Source organism: Amphibalanus amphitrite, unplaced genomic scaffold (genome assembly GCF_019059575.1).
Source record: "Amphibalanus amphitrite isolate SeventyFive unplaced genomic scaffold, NRLGWU_Aamphi_draft 000009F_arrow, whole genome shotgun sequence".
Classification (NCBI taxonomy): domain Eukaryota; kingdom Metazoa; phylum Arthropoda; class Thecostraca; order Balanomorpha; family Balanidae; genus Amphibalanus; species Amphibalanus amphitrite.
In genome coordinates this window covers 2,290,063-2,310,678 of record NW_024881505.1, presented here as the reverse complement: position 1 = coordinate 2,310,678, position 20,616 = coordinate 2,290,063, and the positions used below count along the sequence as shown (strand labels likewise).

Here is a 20,616-nt window from a genome sequence, read left to right as displayed (position 1 = left end):
GACGACTGCCGCACCCGGTATAAGGCTGCTGGGTGACGGGTGAGCTGGCGGCGACCTGCCGGCCACGGCGGCGGGCGGAGGGTGAGACGGACCGGAGCAGGGCGCAGACGGGTTGGACGGGGTCGGAATAGGTTTGACAGGAGTCGGAGTGGCTTGGAGTGTGTCGAACAGGGTTAAAGTGGGTAGGACTGGGTCGGGATGGGCTAGACGGAGTCCGAAAGGGTCAAAGTGGGTATAAGACTGGCTCAGACGGTCGGACAGGGTCCGAGCTGGGTTGGAGGGGAAAGGACGGGGCGCAACAGGGTCAGGCTATATGGGCCCGTATAGGGACTGGAAGTGGACAAGCTAACGGATCAAGACCGGACCAGGAGTGGACCACGACCGAACTGCAGGGAGCACACGACCGTGATAGGTATGTATTGGACCAAGTCAGTGGGTCGGGAGTCGGGACCGAACCGGTTCGGATTTAGTCGGCAAGTCCGGAACGGATGACGCTTGTCTGGTTGTTTGTTGTAGCCCGTACAAGTTTGAGCTCAGTTCAGGCTGCTCGTTCAATGCACCCATGAAACTTACCTAGTTGATTTAAATCAAGTTATATCCTAGCAAAACAAAATTATCAACAATACAACTTATACCTTAATTCATAAATGTCATACTCATAACCTAGCTCATAATGATTTTAACTAATCGAACGTTTCCACAGAAATAAGAATGCGTAATTTGTACCAGAGCGATATGAGGTACTTGATTAAATTTTTTATGAATATCTTTTTTCATCAATAGGCATTTTAAGGCCATTACTTCCAAAAAGGTGAACCTTGTAGATTAAGCAAATAGCAAACAGCCTGAGTTTCCCAATACACAATTCATCCTACACCTTCGAGGCCGAAGAAGGCAGACAGCGACTTTCATATCTTACAAATTACATCCCTCAGCGTTAGAATATGCGCATTTAACGCACATCACCTGTTGATGATGATGATGATGATGTCACCTTTATAATCTGGGTTGCTTCAATCGCAATCCAAGCAAAGGTCAGTAACATTTTCGGAGGCGATGGTTCCGCTTGTCAAACGAACCATGGCCGTTGCAAAACTCCCGTCCACCTACAATTCTAACTGATGCTATTCTTTCACGTTACGGCCCGCAGTTTCCCTTATAGCTCGTGCCATCGTACCTATATCCCGTGTCATCGTACCTTGCCCTCAGTCGGGCGGGTAATGAGTAGGGTCTAATTAGAGAAACACAAGGCGATTCTGGAACAATGACGTGTCAATGGACGCGACCACAGACCGGAACACGTCCAGAACCGTATACTGTCTATGACAGGAGCCAGCTTGTTGTTACTGATTAGTGACGCCACTTATACGGCTCACCACATAAGCGTGATCTGTTACAAAGTTATAGACTATGCAATGTTTTGAATCAATTAAACTGTAGGCATGCTCTCGTGTTCAGATAAAATCGTACCTTTATCAGTTGTACTTCAGCAAATAAGCAATAAACATGTTTTATTCCATAATCCGTCGTCCACCAAAGAATGACGGTCGATCACTGCTTTGGACGGCCTGCTTTATCCTTGCATGTGACTTCGCCGTTCTAAATGTGGATGTATGGACAGTGGGTGTCATGTCATCACTTCAATAAGTGAGGCACCAATTCATTGGTGTGGCATTGCGATAAAAGAACCACGAGGGCCGCGAAATTATTGTCTTCGGGAGAACGGTAATCTGCACCGACCAGGCACTGCGCCTCACGAGGACGTGGTCCTTGCACCGCAGCGAATGCAGAGCTGTCCGTAGAACGGCAGCTGCAGGGGCCACCGACCCATATCTGACCCCGGTGACGCCAAGGGGTCACCGACCCACCTGACCTCTGCGACTCCGACTCGGCACACCGATGTAATTAAAACTACCTTGTGATGCTGTATTTCAGGTGTCGCAGTGCTGGCGTTGTGATCTAAGTACCGAAGTTTTTCTTACAATTTTGGGAATCAGTGGACACAGATATGAGACTATCGTCTGTCTAATCGATACACTTGTGTCATGTGTGGTGTTCAGTTATGTGCATCGGCTGATAACACGCATTGTTCTCATTGACATTCATCAAAATTGAACTAGCCGTGACGTACCGATGGGGGGAGGGGGAGGGGGGGGATATTAGTATCGTCCGAACGATCTCAAGCAGCTAGTCAGATTATTCGTATGTTGTCAACTAAAGCATTAAAAGGGCCCGGTGGGTGTTATCCACGGTCCATTCATCACAAAAGGATGCAAACGTATGTATATGTAACGTTGTTGCTGTAGCCCCTGTCAAAAAAAGGTTGAACAAAAACGGAAAAACAACAACTTATAAGGTGTTGCAGGCTGAGCAACGTCACATTATCATTCATCGGTCAAACATTGACCACTCAAAGGAAAATCGAAGAAAATGTGGCTGCTCTTGAATTTTGTAATTGCTGTTCGAATAAATCGTGCATTTGACGTTCATTGTCAACGATAATGTCGCTTTTTATGACGCAAATGCAGCTAGAGTAAATTCATATTCATTCTCATATCCAAAAAGTAATTTCGGCCGCCTTGAAATAAGCCAGCATTAAGATCAGTGTGATTTAGACGAGACCACAAATAATTTACAATAAATTTTGATGGGTTACATATATAATGACCTTCAATTCAAGTGTACATGTTTCGCTTGTTCCTATATCCACTCCTGCGCTACCATATCCCACCAGCAGCCAAACGGCCGCTGATTGCCCGGGCGGCTCAAATGTCCGGGTGATCGCCGGTACATGTGGCGATTAGTTGGCTGACGGTTCCGCCTGTCCCTTCTCACGGCGAGGCACGGGCGGTCTCACGGCGACGTAACACGCGGCGCGGCGGGGGTAAAAATGAAGACGGATGGTGCAGGGTTCACTACAGCGGCAGACGACACCACCCAGGGTCACGGTCAGATTGGCCCGGGCTCTGGGGACCTGCTTACGTCACTGGGGAAGGATGTGACGTAACATGGGTAACAAGTAACAACAAGGCCTCTCGAAGAATATTCAAGTCCCTTAGGGTGAAACGAGTCATAGTTCATTTCAAATTTATGCGTAACTTATGCCGACATAGTAGGAATAATTTTTGCATGTTATTTCCCCGACCATCCGGGCTTTGCACACACTGATGGGAGTCATGGTTTTCTTTTTGAAAAATATCCAGCATCGAATTGTTCACTGTTCAAAGTATGTATGTATGTATGTATGTATGTATGTATGTATGTATATATGTATGTATGTATACACCGTACGACTAATTAAAATTAATCTAGAATAAAATTCAAGTGAAAATATTGAACACATACAAAGCTGGAACAAAGTTAGGTTCGTATTGAGACATGTATGCTGTGGCAGCGGCTGGCAGCGCGACCGTGAAACACCGCCCTGGAAGGTTAACCAATGACCAAGGACCTTAACCCTCGCCCTGGCAGGGGGGGGGGTCGATGCGACCCCCCCCCTAAGGTTTTTCGAGGATAGCGTAAAAACGGCGGCGCGCAGCGCCGCCAAATTTGGCACAGCCTATGGGGCAACCTTTTTACATATGACCTGAAAATTTCAGGTCCGGGTGACCTTGGGTCAGGTCACCAGGTCAGAAAAACCGGTACAAGGTCATGGTCAAATTTCAATTTTCTTTTTGCACTTGTCCAACTCACAGTTTTGCACTGATTTCCTTCAAACTTTCAGGATGTGCTAAGTTCACCGAGTTGTACAACATATAGTTCGGGTTTTTTGAGGTCACTGACCTGAGGTCAGTTAGAGGTCATTACGTCGTAATGTTAAGCCTATGGGAAAATACTAAATTCGGAAAATACTGGAGATATCCGCTTCGTTCTATCACTTTTGTGCTTTGAAACCACAGTACTTAACAGCAGGTCACTTGGTGCTTCTTTGTTTGGTGTACTTATCCATGGGTCAGGTCAAATGAGGTCAACTGAGGTCAAATGACGTTTTTGCCAATAACTTGGCACATAATGACGCTAGAGCTTAAAAAAATGGTATCATTGTGTTCCTGGTGATCAGCCGAATCGAATGATATGCGATATGATGTAATTTGGTTAACTTTAACTTAATTCATTAATTTAACCCTCGCATGTGTAGGGGGGGGGGGTCGGATGGACCCCCCCATGGTTTTTCGCGAATAACTCGCGTAAAAAACGGCCGATCGCGACGAAACTTTCAGTACCCTCACATTGATCAATTTTACACCTACCCTGCAAATTTCATGACCCTGACCCAAATGACCTTTGACCTGTGACCTCTTTTCCGAGACCATGTTTGGCCGGAATCGCGATTCTGCGTATGTCGGCTCGCATTAGCCGCGCGTTTGCAAGCTTTTCGTGGTTTCAAACGTTCAAACATGTGATTTGATGTTGTTTCCATGCATTAGGGTGGGTGTTGAGGTCACCTGAAGGTCAGGTCAGGTCATTGACCTTTGGTGACCTCGGGTGACCTCGGCTCACTTTTTCGAGCTGTACATGTTTCTAGGCTAGTTTTTGGAGCTGAATTCGAATTTAGCAACCATTTGAACATTTACGAAGTAGTTTTGGTGCCTTCGTAACATGTTACGAAGCTGTCAGTGGCGGTGGACACGTACTACGAATACCCTTCACGATGCCTACTGGTTGACCTGACCTGACCTGACCCGACCTGGCCTAAATGCTTAAAGCCATCATCTGTGATCAAAACTAACACGATATTCGTGATCAGCACCCCGAAAAACCCCTTAGCAGCTACACTTTACGACTTTCTAACAGGTCCCGATTTTCCCGACTTTGGGTCATTGACCTGACCTGGAAGGTCACCCAATGACCTAGGACCTTAAAATTGGGTATCATCGGCTTCCTCTCGTCACGGGCAACACGCTCGTTTTTTCCGCGAAGCGCTAGCTCGATCAGGGGCCAAACGGCAAGGGGGGGGGGTCCAACCGACCCCCCCCCCCTACACATTAGAAGCTGGCAAACGCCGCACACATGCGAGGGTTAAGTTTACTTAAAATTTAAGAAAAACTTTAAGTACACTTAAGCAAGCTAAAAAGTATATCATTCGACGCGCCTTGACGTGCTGAGTTCACTGGTGCTTTTCTTTTTGCTCTATCTTAATTAGATCAAAAGTTATAAGCGAAAAACTTTTGACCTGTTTTTAGCGAAATTTTTACACTTATACCCCCCAAAACCCCCCTAAATATTGACCTAGAGCAACCAAATTTGCACAGGGGCGAGAACTCCAGGGGGCCCACCTACCCACCAAATTTGGTGTTTCTAGGTGCCATAGGAGCCAATCGCGAGGGGGGGGGGTCGCATCGACCCCCCCCCCTGCCAGGCCGTGTTATGAAAAATGCCCTGCCAGGGCGAGGGTTAAAATCGGGTATCATCGGCTTCCTCTCGTCACTCACAGGCAACACACTCGTTTTTTCCGCGAGCTCTAGCTTGATCAGGGGCCGAACGGCAGAGAGGTTCAACCGACACCTCCCAGCCCGCGAAGGCTGCGCCAAGCACCAACCCGGAGCGGTGGTCGACAAAAGCAATTTGAAGTGTTTTCAAAGTAATATTAAGGCACGGGTTGAGTGGGCTACCATTTCTCTCTCTATTTTTTTTAGTTTAAAAAAAATTATCGTTTCAGGGCTGTGACGAAAAATAAGTGGCCTAAATCCGATGAGAAAACAGGATTTGGGGGTAGGGGAAAGTGGGTGTATTGCGCCCTCCTAACCAATTGCGCCCACCAACATTCCCACGAATTCAATGGCATGTTTATAATTTTGTGTTCGAAAACAATATTTTCACCACCGGATAGTTCATTTTATGGCCTAAGCTCTCCGACGAAGCCAATCAGCAGGGCTCATTACGCCATCGAAGATATTACGGCGTTTTCTTAACTTTTTTGCAGTATTTTGAACCATTGGCTATAAAAATTGTGATACGTGTGTGATTTTCAGAGTGATATTTAGAAAGAAAACGCCTTTTTTCATTATATTTCACTTTAACAGTAAACTTCCTTCAGCATTTTTATGACAACTTCTACGCTTTTATTAAAAAGTATCTCAATTTTAATTGCGCCCATGGCAATTGCGCCATGGGGGCGCAAATAGAATAATGGTTTAGCTATTGCATCACGACAGTATGATTGCATCATTAACTAATTGCAATAAAAAAGGAGTTTAATGCCAGGCAGGGGAGCAGCCCGCTGTCGCCAGTCCGCAAATTATTTCTCTCGTCAAACTAAAAATGCAGCTGCCATTTAGGCTGCGAACTTGTGGTGTAATTGACAAAATACGGCATTTTCAACACGGACTCGGGCGTGAGAGGTGACAGCTATGATAAAAAAGTAAAAACTGATGTCAACAAGTTGTCGAAACGATAAAAATTATTAATTTTGACAGAAACAATTGAAAATTTAACCGTATAGGCGCATAGTTACGTTCACATACATATATCTAGCCGCTTACACTAAACGTTTTCGTTGCACTTGTACAAGCATACGGACACATGTAAAGTGATTTACTTGGGCAAAAAACATCGCGATTTATATCTACATTTATTATTTATCCAGCCTGATTAACATTATAAATGTTAAAGTAAGCCGCAATAACATCAGACTGCCGGGGTGTACGCATTCCGTCTCATTCGCTTAGCCATGTTTAAGTATAGGGCGCAATTGGATTCTAATTGCGCCATCCCACTGGCGCAATTTACAGCAGTTGTTGGTAAATGCGCCCTTTTGCATGTTTCTGAAAAAGCAGCTGTCGGAAGCAAACGAAACATTCTTAATTGATCGGGAGGCTCTTAAATCGTAGCTAATGAGTTCCTCTTTGAAGTGGTTACCAGTGCGTGCTTACCTATATCTCCATCGGTTTTCTTACAATTAGCGTTTTTCCTTAAGGTGGCGCAATTCACCCTCCTTCCCCTACCCTAGGTTTGGCTCCTTGCACGAGTTGGCCCCCCCCCCCCAAAACGCAAGTCTGGATCCGCCAGTGTGTATGCATCAGCCAGTCAGGTATGAAAATATATTTTCCAATTCATGTGTACCAAATCAGGATTAGTTAGTAACCATACAAGCATACACTTTTACAACAGTAATGGCAGTACGCTTTGCGCGTATTTTGCGTCAGCGACTCAATTATAACTATAATTGCAATCAACACCATTTCACAAACTATATATAAGCAGTGCTGCGATGATGATACATAGAGCAGAAACATTGCGACAAAAAAAAAATCATTTTCTTTAGTCTGGGCTCACAGTCACACATCCTTTCATTCATCTACTTCTTATGCATTTCATCTAACTTCACCTTGTTCTCCCTCCAACGCTTCCAAGGTCGGTCTATTCAGTCGCACCGCTTGTTCTGGTACCTTTCAATTTGTCCCGTCCAATCAACGTCTCCCCCGTCTCCATCTCCTGTTCCATCTCGTCTAGTCTCAGTCTCGTCTCCGTCTCCGTCTCCGTCTCCCGTCTCCTCGTCTCCATGCCGTCTCCTCGTCTCGTCTCATTTAACTACATCTACTTGGTGGCCACGCCGTAGCAGAAGGGGTTAAGCAGGGCGACCCCCTTCGGTGTGGCCGAGGCTGGCTTCATCTGATTGTCGACAACCATCACAGTGTGGTGCTCCAGGTCGCTGAAGCCGCCGTTCTCTAGCGCCTGTCGGTCATGGGACAATGTCTCAAGTCACAAGGCAATATTCTCTGGGTGATACGTTGTCAGCCCCTGTCTGAGATTGTTTCAACATTTGGGCAGACTGCCAATGCGACCAGGTTGTGGGGTTGAGGGCATCAAAACAATTTCCATTCCAGGTCATTGCTTTCCACCTGCATTATGGTCCTAACTCATGCTAAGTGTTCCAATATATAATTAACCGGGCAGTTACGTGCGGACAGCGTAAATTCTATATTCCGAATCTAGTCTTTACTTGCCACACAACTTCCAACAGAACGCTTGCATGGTGTCCCACGGTAACTGAATTCTCAGCCTTGGCCACTAGGTGACACTAAGGACGAGTCTCAATGGAACAGATACACCTCACAATTGAGTCGTTTTACTGACCGGCGCGGGGTCCTTGTTGAGCACACAGCCGTCCATGAGGAAGGGCCACAGTCCACAGTTGGTGACGGCCTCCTGCACCCAGTGGCGCCACGTTCCTGGACGGTGGGTTGAGTGCTCCAGGAAGTAAAACTTGCCGCCCTGGAGACAGACAGATAAAACGGTCATACCTTACGATACTCCGGCGTAGGAGGGATAAGGCGACCTGCTGCGGTTACTAGATGGCGCCCCTGTTGCTGCTCTAAACGTCTGTCTTACAGCCAGATACACTCTCCGCAGCCACCACAAAATTTTCTCTCAGATGGCACCACTGCCACCACAAACCTACCACCAGATGGCGCTACAACCACAACCCACTAAGTTTTACTTCGAGTTCTAAGGCTGGTCTTCCAGAGTCTACAGTTGCACCTCCGCTCACCGGGTTCCACCGGACAATAAGTCAGTCGCCCATCACCAATCAATCGCTTTTCTCCTCTCATTCCCTCCATCCCTCCCTTTCCTCTACTTCTCTTTTTCTCTTCCCTCCCTCTCCTCTCCTCTCCTCTCTTCTCCTCTCCTCTCCTCTCCTCTCCTCTCCTCTCCTCTCCTCTCCCCCTCCCTCCCTCCTTCTCATTCCCGCCCTCCCTTCCTCCCTCCTTCTTCCCTTCCCTCGTCCTCCCCCTTCCGTGCATCAGGTCACCTACCGGCACGAGAACTCGTCGTATCTCCCGGAACATCTGATCCAGGTCCGGTACACTGCAGAGTACCAGAGAAATCACCACCACATCCACCGAGCCGTCGGCCACCGACGGCATCGACTCGCCGCGCTCGACGACGAAACGGATGTTTGGGTCCAGGTGGGCGGCCTTCTGCTCACATTCACGCCGGAAATAGACCTCGAAAGACTTGTTGGGGTCGATGCAGGTGAGCTTGGAGCCCGGTGGGTAGAACTCGAGGTTCTGGCCGGTGCCGACGCCAATCTGAGGAGAGAGGAGCGCGAGGGTGTCAACGGGAGCGAGATAGATAGATAGATAGATAGAGAGAGAGAGAGAGAGAGAGAGAGAGAGAGAGAGAGAGAGAGAGAGAGAGAGAGAGAGAGAGAGAGAGAGAGAGAGAGAGAGAGAGAGAGAGAGAGAGAGAGAGAAGAAGAAGAAGAAGAAGAAGAAGAAGGGAGGGAAAGGAGAGAGGGAGGGAGTTCTGTTGATTAGCTTGTGCAAGCACTATGCACTTTATTCGATAAGTGCATACTTACTTATCGCAAACGCTTGCCAAATTCTAACAGCTTACCTCTAAAATATTAAGTGCTTTCTTTTTCAAAAGCTCTGGATCGGCCGACTTGAGATCCTTCAGTGATGAGAACAGCTCCAGTTTGGTCGTCCTGAGCATGGCCCGTTCGTCTTCCTTCATCGTGTACTCGGTGAGGAAGGCGAAGAGCCAGTCCTGGGATGCCTTGAACCGCTCGGCACCCACGGCTATTTTGAACAGGATGGCGGGGAACACGAGCCATCCCACCAGCAGGCATATCCAGTTGAACAGCCAGAGACAGGTCCACAGCATCGTGACGGTAGACGTCTGAAAGCAGAAACAAACATAAACGTACCTAAGTCGTTTCGACTTAGGTAAGTCGTTTAGGTAAGGTTAGGAGGCACTTCGTAAGTCACGTTTCGGAGTACCTCCTAACTCCGAAACTACTGGGTCGATCGTCAAAATTCAAACGGCGTCTGATAGCCCCGGAAAAACTGTCGAGAGAAACCTAATTTCATTGACCTCAAGGTCACCGATGACGTCAAAGGTCAGGTCAAAGTAAAAATTATTAGCATTTTGGCTTGTTCACATTTTGGGCCCTGGACGCCGTCTTACAAGTCAGATCAGGCTCATTTTTGGTTTACATACTCGTGAGCAGATGCTTTAGATACCCTGAGGGTACCAAACTTGTACTTTGATTTTCAGGTCAGGGTCAGGTCATCACAGGTCACGGAAATATTATATCATGTGTCGGTCACGTGACACATGTTTTGTGGTCCATTTAGGCCATATATTTCGAATTTGATGTCGTTTGTGTCATTTGAGGCCATTTTGGGTTGAATTTAGCTCAGGTCAGGTCACTTTCAGGTCAAAAAAGATCAAATTTTGAAGTTAAAATGTTTGAACAAACACGGTGTCTATTAGATGAAGTTTGAGCTCAGGAACACGATGGTGCTTTTTTATATTGGTGTACGATGTCAAATACATACGTACTGAAAAATCGATTTGAAAAATTATTTTTGTGAATTTTTTTGCAATAATGCGTATAACTTGGCTATTTTTGAAGATATTTAGCTAAAACTTGCTACAGTAAGTCAAAAGCATGTGTTCTATCACATTTTTTTTTTAAATAAATTTAGTCCGAACCTTGTGATGGGAAGGATTCACAAGGACAGAGCCACTGCTAAGCGAAGCTTGTTGCGGTGACCCTGCCCTCTACCCTCCGATCGCGCAATTCCAGTTCTATGGCAGAATTTAGAGTCCAAAGTTTAACGTGCGCACATAGCCGCGCACGGCCGGTCCCCTCACTGACTTCGCCTGGCTACGGCCTGCCACCAACCGCAACCATACCTGTCAGGAGGCCCATAAATGTCAAGCGCGCGTCGCGCTTCGAACCCGGACTGTTGTAACCGGGAACGCGTGCTCTCACCACACGGAGTCCAACGCTCTACCAACTGAGCTACGGGACCGGCTTATATTCTGTTTTTTTTTTTTCGTAAAGTCAAAAAGTTTTTGAAAAAATATGAATCTTGAACTTATTATACCTGTATAATTTTCAAAATTCTCAAAATGTTGAAAATCTGAGACAGCAGTTTGATAGCGCAGTCTATTCTGAGTCCTCTCATGCAAAGAAATTGGATCTAGCTTAAAAACTGAGCTCTTGGGAGGATTGCCGTGGTTCAATGTTTTACGTCGAAATCGGCCGAACATGGCGTCACTCTGACGTCATTATCGGCCGACCTATTGTACTCATTGTAGCTACGAAGTTCATATTTTGACACAAGGTGTCAAAATGATGCAGCCGAAGGACTGAATTGACTTGTCATGTTTTTATCTATGTACTCTGACTCGGACTAAATATTAACCCGCGACCTGGTGGGGGGGGGCTATTTTTTGCCCCCCTCCAGACTTTTCGATATATCTCCAGAACCGCTCCGCCGATCGTCACCAAACTTTCAGTACCCTCCCGGACATCAATTTTACACATTGTGACCAAAAATTTTTCCAAAGGCTATGATAGGTTGGCCGGAAATGACGTCAGAGTGACGTCATGTTCTGCCGTTTTCGACCCAAAAAGAGGGTTTCGCGGGAAGAGCTGTCAGGCCTATAGCTTTGCGAATACAGAAAAATGATAAAGACATAAAAGCTGTAGATTGGACAGGGCTACGAAACTGCTATCTCGGATTTTTGAAATTTTTGGATTTTGACCCCCAAAAATAAAAAATAGATTTTTTGAATATAATAATCGAAAAATCCAAAAAGTTTTTTGAATTTCGCAAAAACCGGAAAATATGTGATAGTCCTTACCGCCTTCAATCCACATACCAAATTTTAGAATGATACCTCTTTTTTTGGCGAAGCTATAGCGAAAAAACTGTTCAAAATTGATGACGTCAAATTTTCAAACTCAGTTTTTAGCATTTCTAGACCCCGTAGCGCAAAACAAAGACCACCATTAGACTCCCCGTGACGAGCTGCATCGAATCAATACCCATTTTACGCAAAACTATCAACTTTAAAATTTGACCTTTTTTGGCCTGACCTTGACCTGACCTTGACCTGAACTTCACCAGAAAGTGACCTAAGCCGTACCTGATAGTCTTATAACCAACACCATTGAGTTGGAAATGAAAAATTGGCCATAAAACATGTATCACACAACCTTAGTAAAGTTGGGCTCATGTGACCTGACCTGTGACCCTTGGTGACCTGACCTGTGACCTGACCTGGTATTGCCAGTGACCTCTAATAGCAACATATCTACTAGGCAACTGACGCCCTACCGCTGATTCTCGACAAAATGCGTTTTCCTCGGTGTTATAGCGCATTCCCTAGAAGACCCGTGAACGGTGAAACATTTAATCTTTGACCTGATCTGTGACGTCATCGGTGACCCCGAGGTCAATGAAATTTGGTTTCCTTCGATAAATTTGACAGGCCTTTCGAACGACGTTTGAATTTTGCGGATCCGTCCAGTAGTTTCGGAGATACGAGGGGGGGGGCAAAAAATAGCCCCCCCCCCCCCACCAGGTCGCGTTATAAACAGACCCCACCAGGGCGCGGGTTAAGCCACTATGTGGAAATGTCCTCAATACACCGAACTTGAACTAGAACTTGAACTGAAAGTTTGGCGTCGATACGTTCAGTGGTTTGGAAATTATTGCAGAAAAAAAAAACTGGAGACGAGGATTATGTCAAAAGCTATAGCCGAAAGTCTTTTCCACGAAACTGCAATTTAACCCTATTAGTGGCAGGCTCCTGGCTACCCCATATTAGTGGCAGGGGGGGGGCTGTTTACGACCCCCCTTGATATCTCGAGATCTAACGGGCCGATTTTCAAAATTCAAACGGCATTCGATGTGGCTCAACGAGATCTACATTTCTAAAATTAAAATTAAAAAATGTCAATAGGGGGTAGAGGGGGGTAAAAACGGGCAAATTGCAGATACATTTTAGACTGTTTATCACGGCCAGGTTTCTGAACCAATCTTAACGCAACTTTTGCCGATCGATAGAGAATGAACCAGGAATTCACATGGATCCTAAAAATATGCATTTTCAAAAATCATAGGCGGATACAGATCATTGAGATTGGGGGTACACAAAAAGTATAGTAAATAAGGTTTTTGTTGGTACTGTTTCTAAAAAGGGTGGCAGTGGTCTTGTTATGTTACAATTTTCTTATGAGAGAACGACTAAAATTGTATTGGTCATGCATAGGCGGTGTCAGGGCACCTATGTTGGGAGGTAAAAAATAACCCCCCTTTTTGGACGCCTGGATCCGCCTATTATAGCAAAAACGTGTCAAAAGAGGATGCACAATAACTTTGTATATGTTATCACATGATACCTTTCATTCACTGTTCGTAAAACTGGTGCAGCATCGTGATCTTCGCCCAAATGACTCGCTTCACGAATAGGACCCCCCAATTCCCAGTGCTCTGGAGCCGCCCCTGGTAAAGTTATGAACTTGAAATTTTCAAGGAATGTGCCCAATTTAGTTTTAGGAAAAGTCAGAAAATTTCAGCATCGTAGCTTCAGCGGTTTCGGAGATATTCCCGAAAAACCTGAGGGGTGGATAAAAACAACCCCCCCCCCTGCCACTAATAGGGTTAACGTTATTATAGTGCCGTCTGGATGCCTCACCGTTAAACTTGGCGGTCCGATCTGAGGCAGTCACATCACGCAAAGAGCAGAAATGAGGCTTCACAAAATTGCTCTAGTCCTAGAATTTCACGAGTTGCAAACAAGGGATAATTTACTGTAATTGCCAGTTATACCACTTCATACAGGAATATTTATCAGCTAAGGAGCTATACCTACTTACAATTTTAGCGGCGTTACACTTCTAACGGCCACACATCCAGGGAAGTGCGTTTTAATGGGTGTGGTTGCACAAGGACTTTTTCTGTGGGTAGGTACCCATCGACGTTTATGAAGCTAAAAGAGCCGCTTTTTACAAGGGCTTTATAAATAAGCGCTCCTTGTTGGAGCCCCAGCCGTGAAGCTGAATAAACAATGAACGCGGTAACCTAATTCCCGTGGACGTTCTTATGTCGATACAAGTGTAACTTCCTGCATTGGCTGTTACCAAATAAACACCTCCCAAGGTAACAAAGTGCAGCCCGCTGACGACACAGCACTTGAACAAACGTCGTGGCATCAGCCAAGGCCTGCAGAGCACCTGTTTGCAGCATATTTATCGTGCCAAGAGTGGTGTAGGTTCAGCCCAGATAAGGGTGCGATAGCCGCCACCTGCATGAGTTAGCCGTTAGGCATATTGACTCTTCAGACCTGGGTGGAGGGGGCGGGAAGTTTTACAGTGACTGTGTTACAGTCCCCAGCCGGTTCCACTTATGTTTTAATGCGTTTTTTATACTTACGGGTGTCAGTACCAATGCATCTACTGATGCGTCGAAGTTTCGTGGAGCTAAATGTCTCTCGCCCTGGCCTGTGCCTTTTCATATGGCAAGCTGTCAAAAAAGCACTTTAGAATTGAAATGCTTCATAAATACTTAAAGGGACTGTCCCACCTTAACATTAGATTTGAGTTGAGATAGCCATCTTGATGGACGTTCTTTGAAAATCAGTGCCGTGAAAACCGTTTCTCCAGCAATTACTTCATCGCAAAGAAATTTGAGTTTGATTTTGACATCTGTGCAAATAAGTGCCACAATGTATTGGTATAGGCACTTAAATCTGATGACGTCATCAGGCTTTCGAACGTCCGTTAAATGTTTGACTAAAACGTTTTGTAGCACGCGGTGGTATATGCTGCGTTGCGCGCAACAAATGCCGCACTTTTAAATAAAGTCGCTAGGAACAGCGGAGATCCCAAAAAGTAAACAAAAGTAAAAGTCTAATATCTTGAAAACCGGTGAATATTTTTCGGTGAAATTTGGTAGATATTCGTTTTCGCTCTTTCTGAACCGAGCGACATCACTTTCATGCCAATTCATAAACTTTTTTAAAGGTGGGAGGGTCCCTTTAACATTGTTGTTACGAATTACGAGCGCAACGCGTAAGGATGGGCTTTTGGCGCCTATTGTTCATAGGTATTCAAAATAAACTTATCAGGTAGCTATGTAATTCGGGTAACTTATTTTGTGAAGCAGCTGACGGCTAGTGCCATTCAAAAATATTCCCTAAGCACTGGCATTAGGCATGTGTTGCTATTTTGTAACACAGCACCGTTTACAAAAAGTTCGTAGAGACGGTAAACGTGCATGCAATAGTGCAAGAGCATATAGTATGGGGTAATGTGAGTAATGCCTATATGCTTGGCTGTTTGATGCTTTTTGCCGGTCTTGACACCAGCTCCGTTATGCATACATATTTATCACTTAGTTAGTCACGATATGTTACGATATTTAGTCACGATCACGACAAGAACATGACCGTCTACGATAGAGTTATTGGCTGCCGTCGACTGAATAAATTAACAGAGTGAAGAACAGAGCATACATGGGCGTCAATTTATGCAATTAATTGGTAGGGCTACATGCAGGTTATCAAAGCCATTCTTAACATGCCACGCCGGAGAGTTCACGTTATAATACCTACCAAACAAGATACCCGTCCATGCAGAGCGCGGACGAGAGACGAGTGCACTTACATCTCCATCCACTTACCTGTACCTACCCGGTGACCAAGAGTCGCCGCCGACAGGTCCCGCTGGTCACCAGTCTAAACAGTCGGTTCACTGACACCGCCCGAACTCTGTCCCGTCCGCCCACCCGCCCACCAGCACCGCTCTGCCCCGACTCCCGACCCGCTCTGCCCGGCCGACGAGAGAGCGCTGTGAGCGCGGAGGACAGAGCGCTGTGAGCGGAGGACAGAGCCGGGGGCGCGAGGATTGGCACATCGAACTCGGCACGCTGCCGAGTGTAGGTCACCGGGACCGTCTGTATGTTTGAACGCGTCCGTGCACAGGATAGCTAGGTGCCGACACCCTTCCCCCCTCCCCGGCACCCCGACTGGCCTCAGATGGCCTTGGAGCGGGTGCATGGGCGCACTCAGGTGGATCGCTAGTGGGGGATTCTTTTTCACCACGTGCCTGCTGAAACAGCTGCACTTGCAGTCGCAAGGCGGAGGCCAATAGCAATAGCTCCCTTTAAACTGAGAAGTAGGTAACCAGATTATGTGGTGACTAATCTAATCCCTTTCTGTACCTACGCAATTTACATTTTGCCGCGCAGAGCTCAGCGTTGCGCAATAACAGTGTCATCTGATGTTGACCTCATCTGCATATCCACTGTCCATGCAGCCAGTAAATCACCATTGGAATGCCTTGTTTTCTTATACTCACAAGCATTAATTACAATCCAACCCTTTCAATCTTTCCTTTCCCAATTGGAGGATCCGATGGGTGAGGGGACATTTATGGTCATTTACGCCCGCAAAATTCGTAAGAGCTCATCCCCTCGATAAAAGATGTTGATGCACCGACTATACCAAAGTGAGTAGCATTGTTTAGTGCTCTAACACACACAGAGAGAGAGAGAGAGAGAGAGAGAGAGAGAGAGAGAGAGAGAGAGAGAGAGAGAGAGAGAGAGAGAGAGAGAGAGAGAGAGAGAGAGAGAGAGAGAGAGAGAGAGAGAGAGAGAGAGAGAGACAGACAGACAGACAGACAGACAGACAGATACAGAGACAGAGACAGAGACAGAGACAGAGTGAGAGAGATTTTTATTCTTTTCCTCGACATCCAACCATCAATGGCGTTGGTTTCACAAAGGCCAGGGGTCAAAAACCCATCGTTTTCAATTTGCTAGTCGGTTTATGCTCTTTGATATCGAGGAAAATGTCAATTTTATTTATTTATTTATTTATATACCAAGGTGCATCGCACTCACCATTCCCGTCCTCGCTTAACAACTCGAATAACTTAGGCTTCCCGGCTACAACTATCGACCGGATAATTACTATCAGAGTCTCGGGCCGAGACTCTCGGCTCTTCACTATTACATGTCATCGTCCATTCGTCTCGTCACACACAAAGTGCCCTCATGAAGTATGCTCTTTCTCCAGAGAAGAAATGCACCGATTAATCCACGACTATTTTTTCTGTAGAATTAGCAAGGAAAAAACGGAACTGGGGAGATGATCGAAGGAAATTACACAGACGGTTACACATGTGAAACCGTCTGATGTGCCTGAAGCTTCCGACGGGTCTGTCGCTTGGCGCTCATGCCCCTGCCGACAAGACTCAGACGACCTCTCTGACCTTGAGTCAGGCCCGCCCTGCCAAACGAGGTCCTCTCCGAGTACATCAATCGGTCACATACACGGCTCCTTGCATTTAAGAGTAGATTGCAATGCAAATGTTTATGCTAATGCCCGTTAGCGTCTAATGGTGCATTGCTGCTAAGTGCTAGGGCTACTGGGGATGGGGAGGGCCGGCCTGAAAGGCCAACTGCAGCGTAGACCTTTGTCAGGATGGGCTATCCTGGCCGATCCGCTTACCGATAACCTTGAGCTGGTCCGTCTCTAGCCAATCGAGGTTGTTAATGTACGCACATTTATGCAGCGCATAGCGACACCAAGGACTATGCTCAGATCTGTACCAGCTGGTGCTATTTTTAGAAGGCGACTGTCGCCTTATTTGAATAGGACGAAGGTCTGCAGAGCGCAGACTCTCTGCACTCCATCCAATTCATATAATCAAACGAACTTTGCAAAAGGATTGACCTAGTTTCAGCAGATTATGGGTCAGGACTCAGGATGGTGAATGATGTGTTGTAAGCGCTGGAATAGAAAGGACAGACGGACCCGTCCGTCCGTGCGGATTTCATACAAATTCAGCCCTATAGATCGTTTGACCCCACTCGAGCCCGGGAGGGGAGAGTGTGCACTCTGCACGGGCTGATTTTTTTTTTTTTGGAAAGAGTCAGAACAATTTTCAGAAAGAGAACTGCAACTAGTTCTTTTTTACATTTGATTAGTGCCAAATCTTTTAGCACCAAACACCAATTGCATTTTCAGCTCAGATCAGGGCCTCATATCCGGTCCGACCGACCTAAGATTTCATAAGTAAACTTTTGCACGGTAGAATTGCCGCAACTTTGCAGCGCTCTTGATAGTGACAGGGAATTTAAGATTCGCATTCATGGGTTGTAATGGGCCATCATTTTTTTTTTTTTTAAACGAATAACTCGTGAAAAGGCGGCCAATCTCGCGCTCCGCTGGGCTATTCAGCTTTCAACCATTGCGCTCTGCTGGCTGCTGGAGGGGAGGCATATTCTGTCTCCTGTCTAGGGGAAAGTGGGATGAAACGGGCAGGGTAGGTAAGACGAGTAACCCTCTGCAGACCAAACTAATAGCGCTACGAGCGAGAAAAAATGGGAGCAAAGCTGCCTTTCTCACCACACACCACCATTGAAGCCTGGTGAATTTGTGTTCTGCTAATAATTTATTATTAACCCTCGCATGTGTGCGGCGTTTGCCAGCTTCTAATGTGTAGGGGGGGTCGGTTGGACCCCCCCCTTGCCGTTTGGCCCCTGATCGAGCTAGAGCTTCGCGGAAAAAAACGAGCGTGTTGCCCGTGACGAGAGGAAGCCGATGATACCCAATTTTAAGGTCCTAGGTCATTGGTTGACCTTCCAGGTCAGGTCAATGACCCAAAGTCGGGAAAATCGGGACCTGTTAGAAAGTCGTAAAGTGTGGCTGCTAAGGGGTTTTTCGGGGTGCTGATCACGAATATCGTGTTAGTTTTGATCACAGATGATGTCTTGAAGCATTTAGACCAGGTCGGGTCAGGTCAGGTCAGGTCAACCAGTAGGCGTCGTGACCGGTATTCGTAGTACGTGTCAACCGCCTCTGACAGCTTCGTAACATGTTACGAAGTCACCAAAACTACTTCGTAAATGTTCAAATGGTTGCTAAATTCGAATTCAGCTCCAAAAACTAGCCTAGAAACATGTAAAACTCGAAAAAGTGACCCGAGGTCACCCGAGGTCACCAAAGGTCAATGACCTGACCTGACCTTCAGGTGACCTTGACACACACGGGAGTAACATCAAATCACATGTTTGAACGTTTGAAACCACGAAAAGCTTGCAAACACGCGGCTAGTGCGAGCCGACATACGCGAAATCGCGATTCCGGCCAAACATGGTCTCGGAAAAGAGGTCACAGGTCAAAGGTCATTTGGGTCAGGGTCATGAAATTTTCAGGGTAGGTGTAAAATTGATCAATGCGAGGGTACTGAAAGTTTCGTCGCGATCGGCCGCTTTTTACGCGAGTTATTTGCGAAAAACCATGGGGGGGGTCCATCCGACCCCCCCCCCCTACACATGCGAGGGTTAAGATTTCTTTAAAAACACTCTTTCATTGAACATATCCACAGTAGGTATATTGTGTACCTAAACCTTTTCGTGCAGCACCGTGGAGTTAAAAACTCGTTATCACTAGTGGTAAACTCATATGCCACCGTTGTGTTCAATCACCGTGGTTTTGCTCTGTCTGCATCAAATTGCCCTCAGAGAAAAAAAATCGTGCTGAACTTCTGACATTGATTTTGGGGTAAGACGGGAAAGCATCGATCCAAAGGGTCTTTAGTTAGCTGGTAAAAATATATATGATGCTGTTAAAGAAAAAGAAGCATTTCTGGTAAATTAAGTTCGATCTCGATCACACAGAAATATTAGAAATATTCCTGACTATGGAATTTATTCTAGAATTCAAAAAATGAAAGGCGATTTAGAAGATGATCCTGAACTATTGCATTTATACGAACATACGTAGGTTTAAAGGGACCCTCCCACCTTCAAAAAAGTTTATGAATTGGCATGAAAGTGATGTCGCTCGGTTCAGAAAGAGCGAAAACGAATATCTACCAAATTTCACCGAAAAATATTCACCGGTTTTCAAGATATTAGACTTTTACTTTTGTTTACTTTTTTGGGATCTCAGCTGTTTCTAGCGACTTTATTTTAGAAGTGCGGCGTTTGCGGCAGATGTTGCGCGCAAATAGCATATACCACCGCGTGCTACAAAACGTTTTAGTCAAACATTTAAAAATCGTTAGATATCTGCGCTGACGTCACACATTCAGAGGGGTATTCCTAAGCATTAGCCCCTCTGAATCAAAATGCTGCAATTTTGGAATTCAATATTTCCGATATAAGGCATTTCTCGATGTTGTGAGTACCGAAACCGGTAATTGTGAGCCAGGGACCCCATTTTGGCTATCTCAACTCAAATCTAATGTTAAGGTGGGAGGGTCCCTTTAAGGTATTCTGCAGGAATTTCTATAGGTAAGCACCTAACTATTAGGTGGGCACTTCGATAACTCCCATCGATAACGATTATCGAATTCGTAATCAACGATGACGCTTTTTCAAGTTTATCGTTATTGATTATCGTTATCGAAGTAGTCCCCGTTTCGGTCAATCAATAACAATAACTTCATCAAATAGACGCTAGCGTATAAAGGGAAAGTTCACCTTCAACATGGGGTTTGGAACTGAGATAGCAGTTTTGTAGATTGAGCACTGAAAAATGTTATTTGGAATAGGTGTCTTTTACAAGCTCTGTCGCCAAAGTTATTCATTTTTTTCTACGTTTGTTTGTATGTACGGGAAAAAATAACATTTTTACTGTTCTAACTAGCCCATGTGTAAGCAGCTGCAGGTAATAATTGTGTTGCATGAGCGAATGGATTAAATATTAATTAGAAGCTTGTTCCTTTCAAATATTTTATCCTTTTTATTTCTTTCGTTCTTGAAGTTATCGTTATCGTTATCGCGTTATCAAAGTGACCGATTTGATTATCGAGTTATCGTTGGGAGTTATCGAAGTCGCTGACCTCGAAAGAGGTTA

General features: G+C 45.8%; 1 protein-coding gene across 2 annotated transcripts; it reads right to left on the bottom strand.

Moving 5' to 3' along the window:
* Nucleotides 1-7,026: 7,026 nt before the first annotated feature.
* LOC122380701 (methyltransferase-like protein 7A) lies at nucleotides 7,027-15,849 on the bottom strand. 2 transcript variants are annotated; one of them, XM_043364103.1, is made up of 5 exons: nucleotides 15,429-15,849; nucleotides 9,340-9,624; nucleotides 8,757-9,032; nucleotides 8,077-8,214; nucleotides 7,027-7,674 (listed from the first exon to the last, which is right to left on the bottom strand). In XM_043364103.1, the coding sequence occupies exons 2-5, from the start codon at nucleotides 9,607-9,609 to the stop codon at nucleotides 7,537-7,539; spliced, it is 822 nt and encodes a 273-aa protein (XP_043220038.1). In that variant the 5' UTR covers nucleotides 9,610-9,624; nucleotides 15,429-15,849; the 3' UTR covers nucleotides 7,027-7,536. The 2 variants fall into 2 exon arrangements, with proteins under 2 accessions (XP_043220038.1, XP_043220028.1); XM_043364093.1 differs by having other exon boundaries at nucleotides 15,439-15,722.
* Nucleotides 15,850-20,616: the final 4,767 nt, after the last annotated feature.

Excerpts from the sequence above, each read along its gene's own strand:
- LOC122380701 (XM_043364103.1), bottom strand. The coding sequence starts at position 9,609 with ATGCTGTGGACCTGTCTCTGGCTGTTCAACTGGATATGCCTGCTGGTG. Across the intron at positions 8,215-8,756 it reads TACGACGAGTTCTCGTGCCG|GGCGGCAAGTTTTACTTCCT; the intron begins GTAGGTGACCTG and ends GTCTGTCTCCAG. Across the intron at positions 7,675-8,076 it reads TCAACAAGGACCCCGCGCCG|GCGCTAGAGAACGGCGGCTT; the intron begins GTCAGTAAAACG and ends CATGACCGACAG.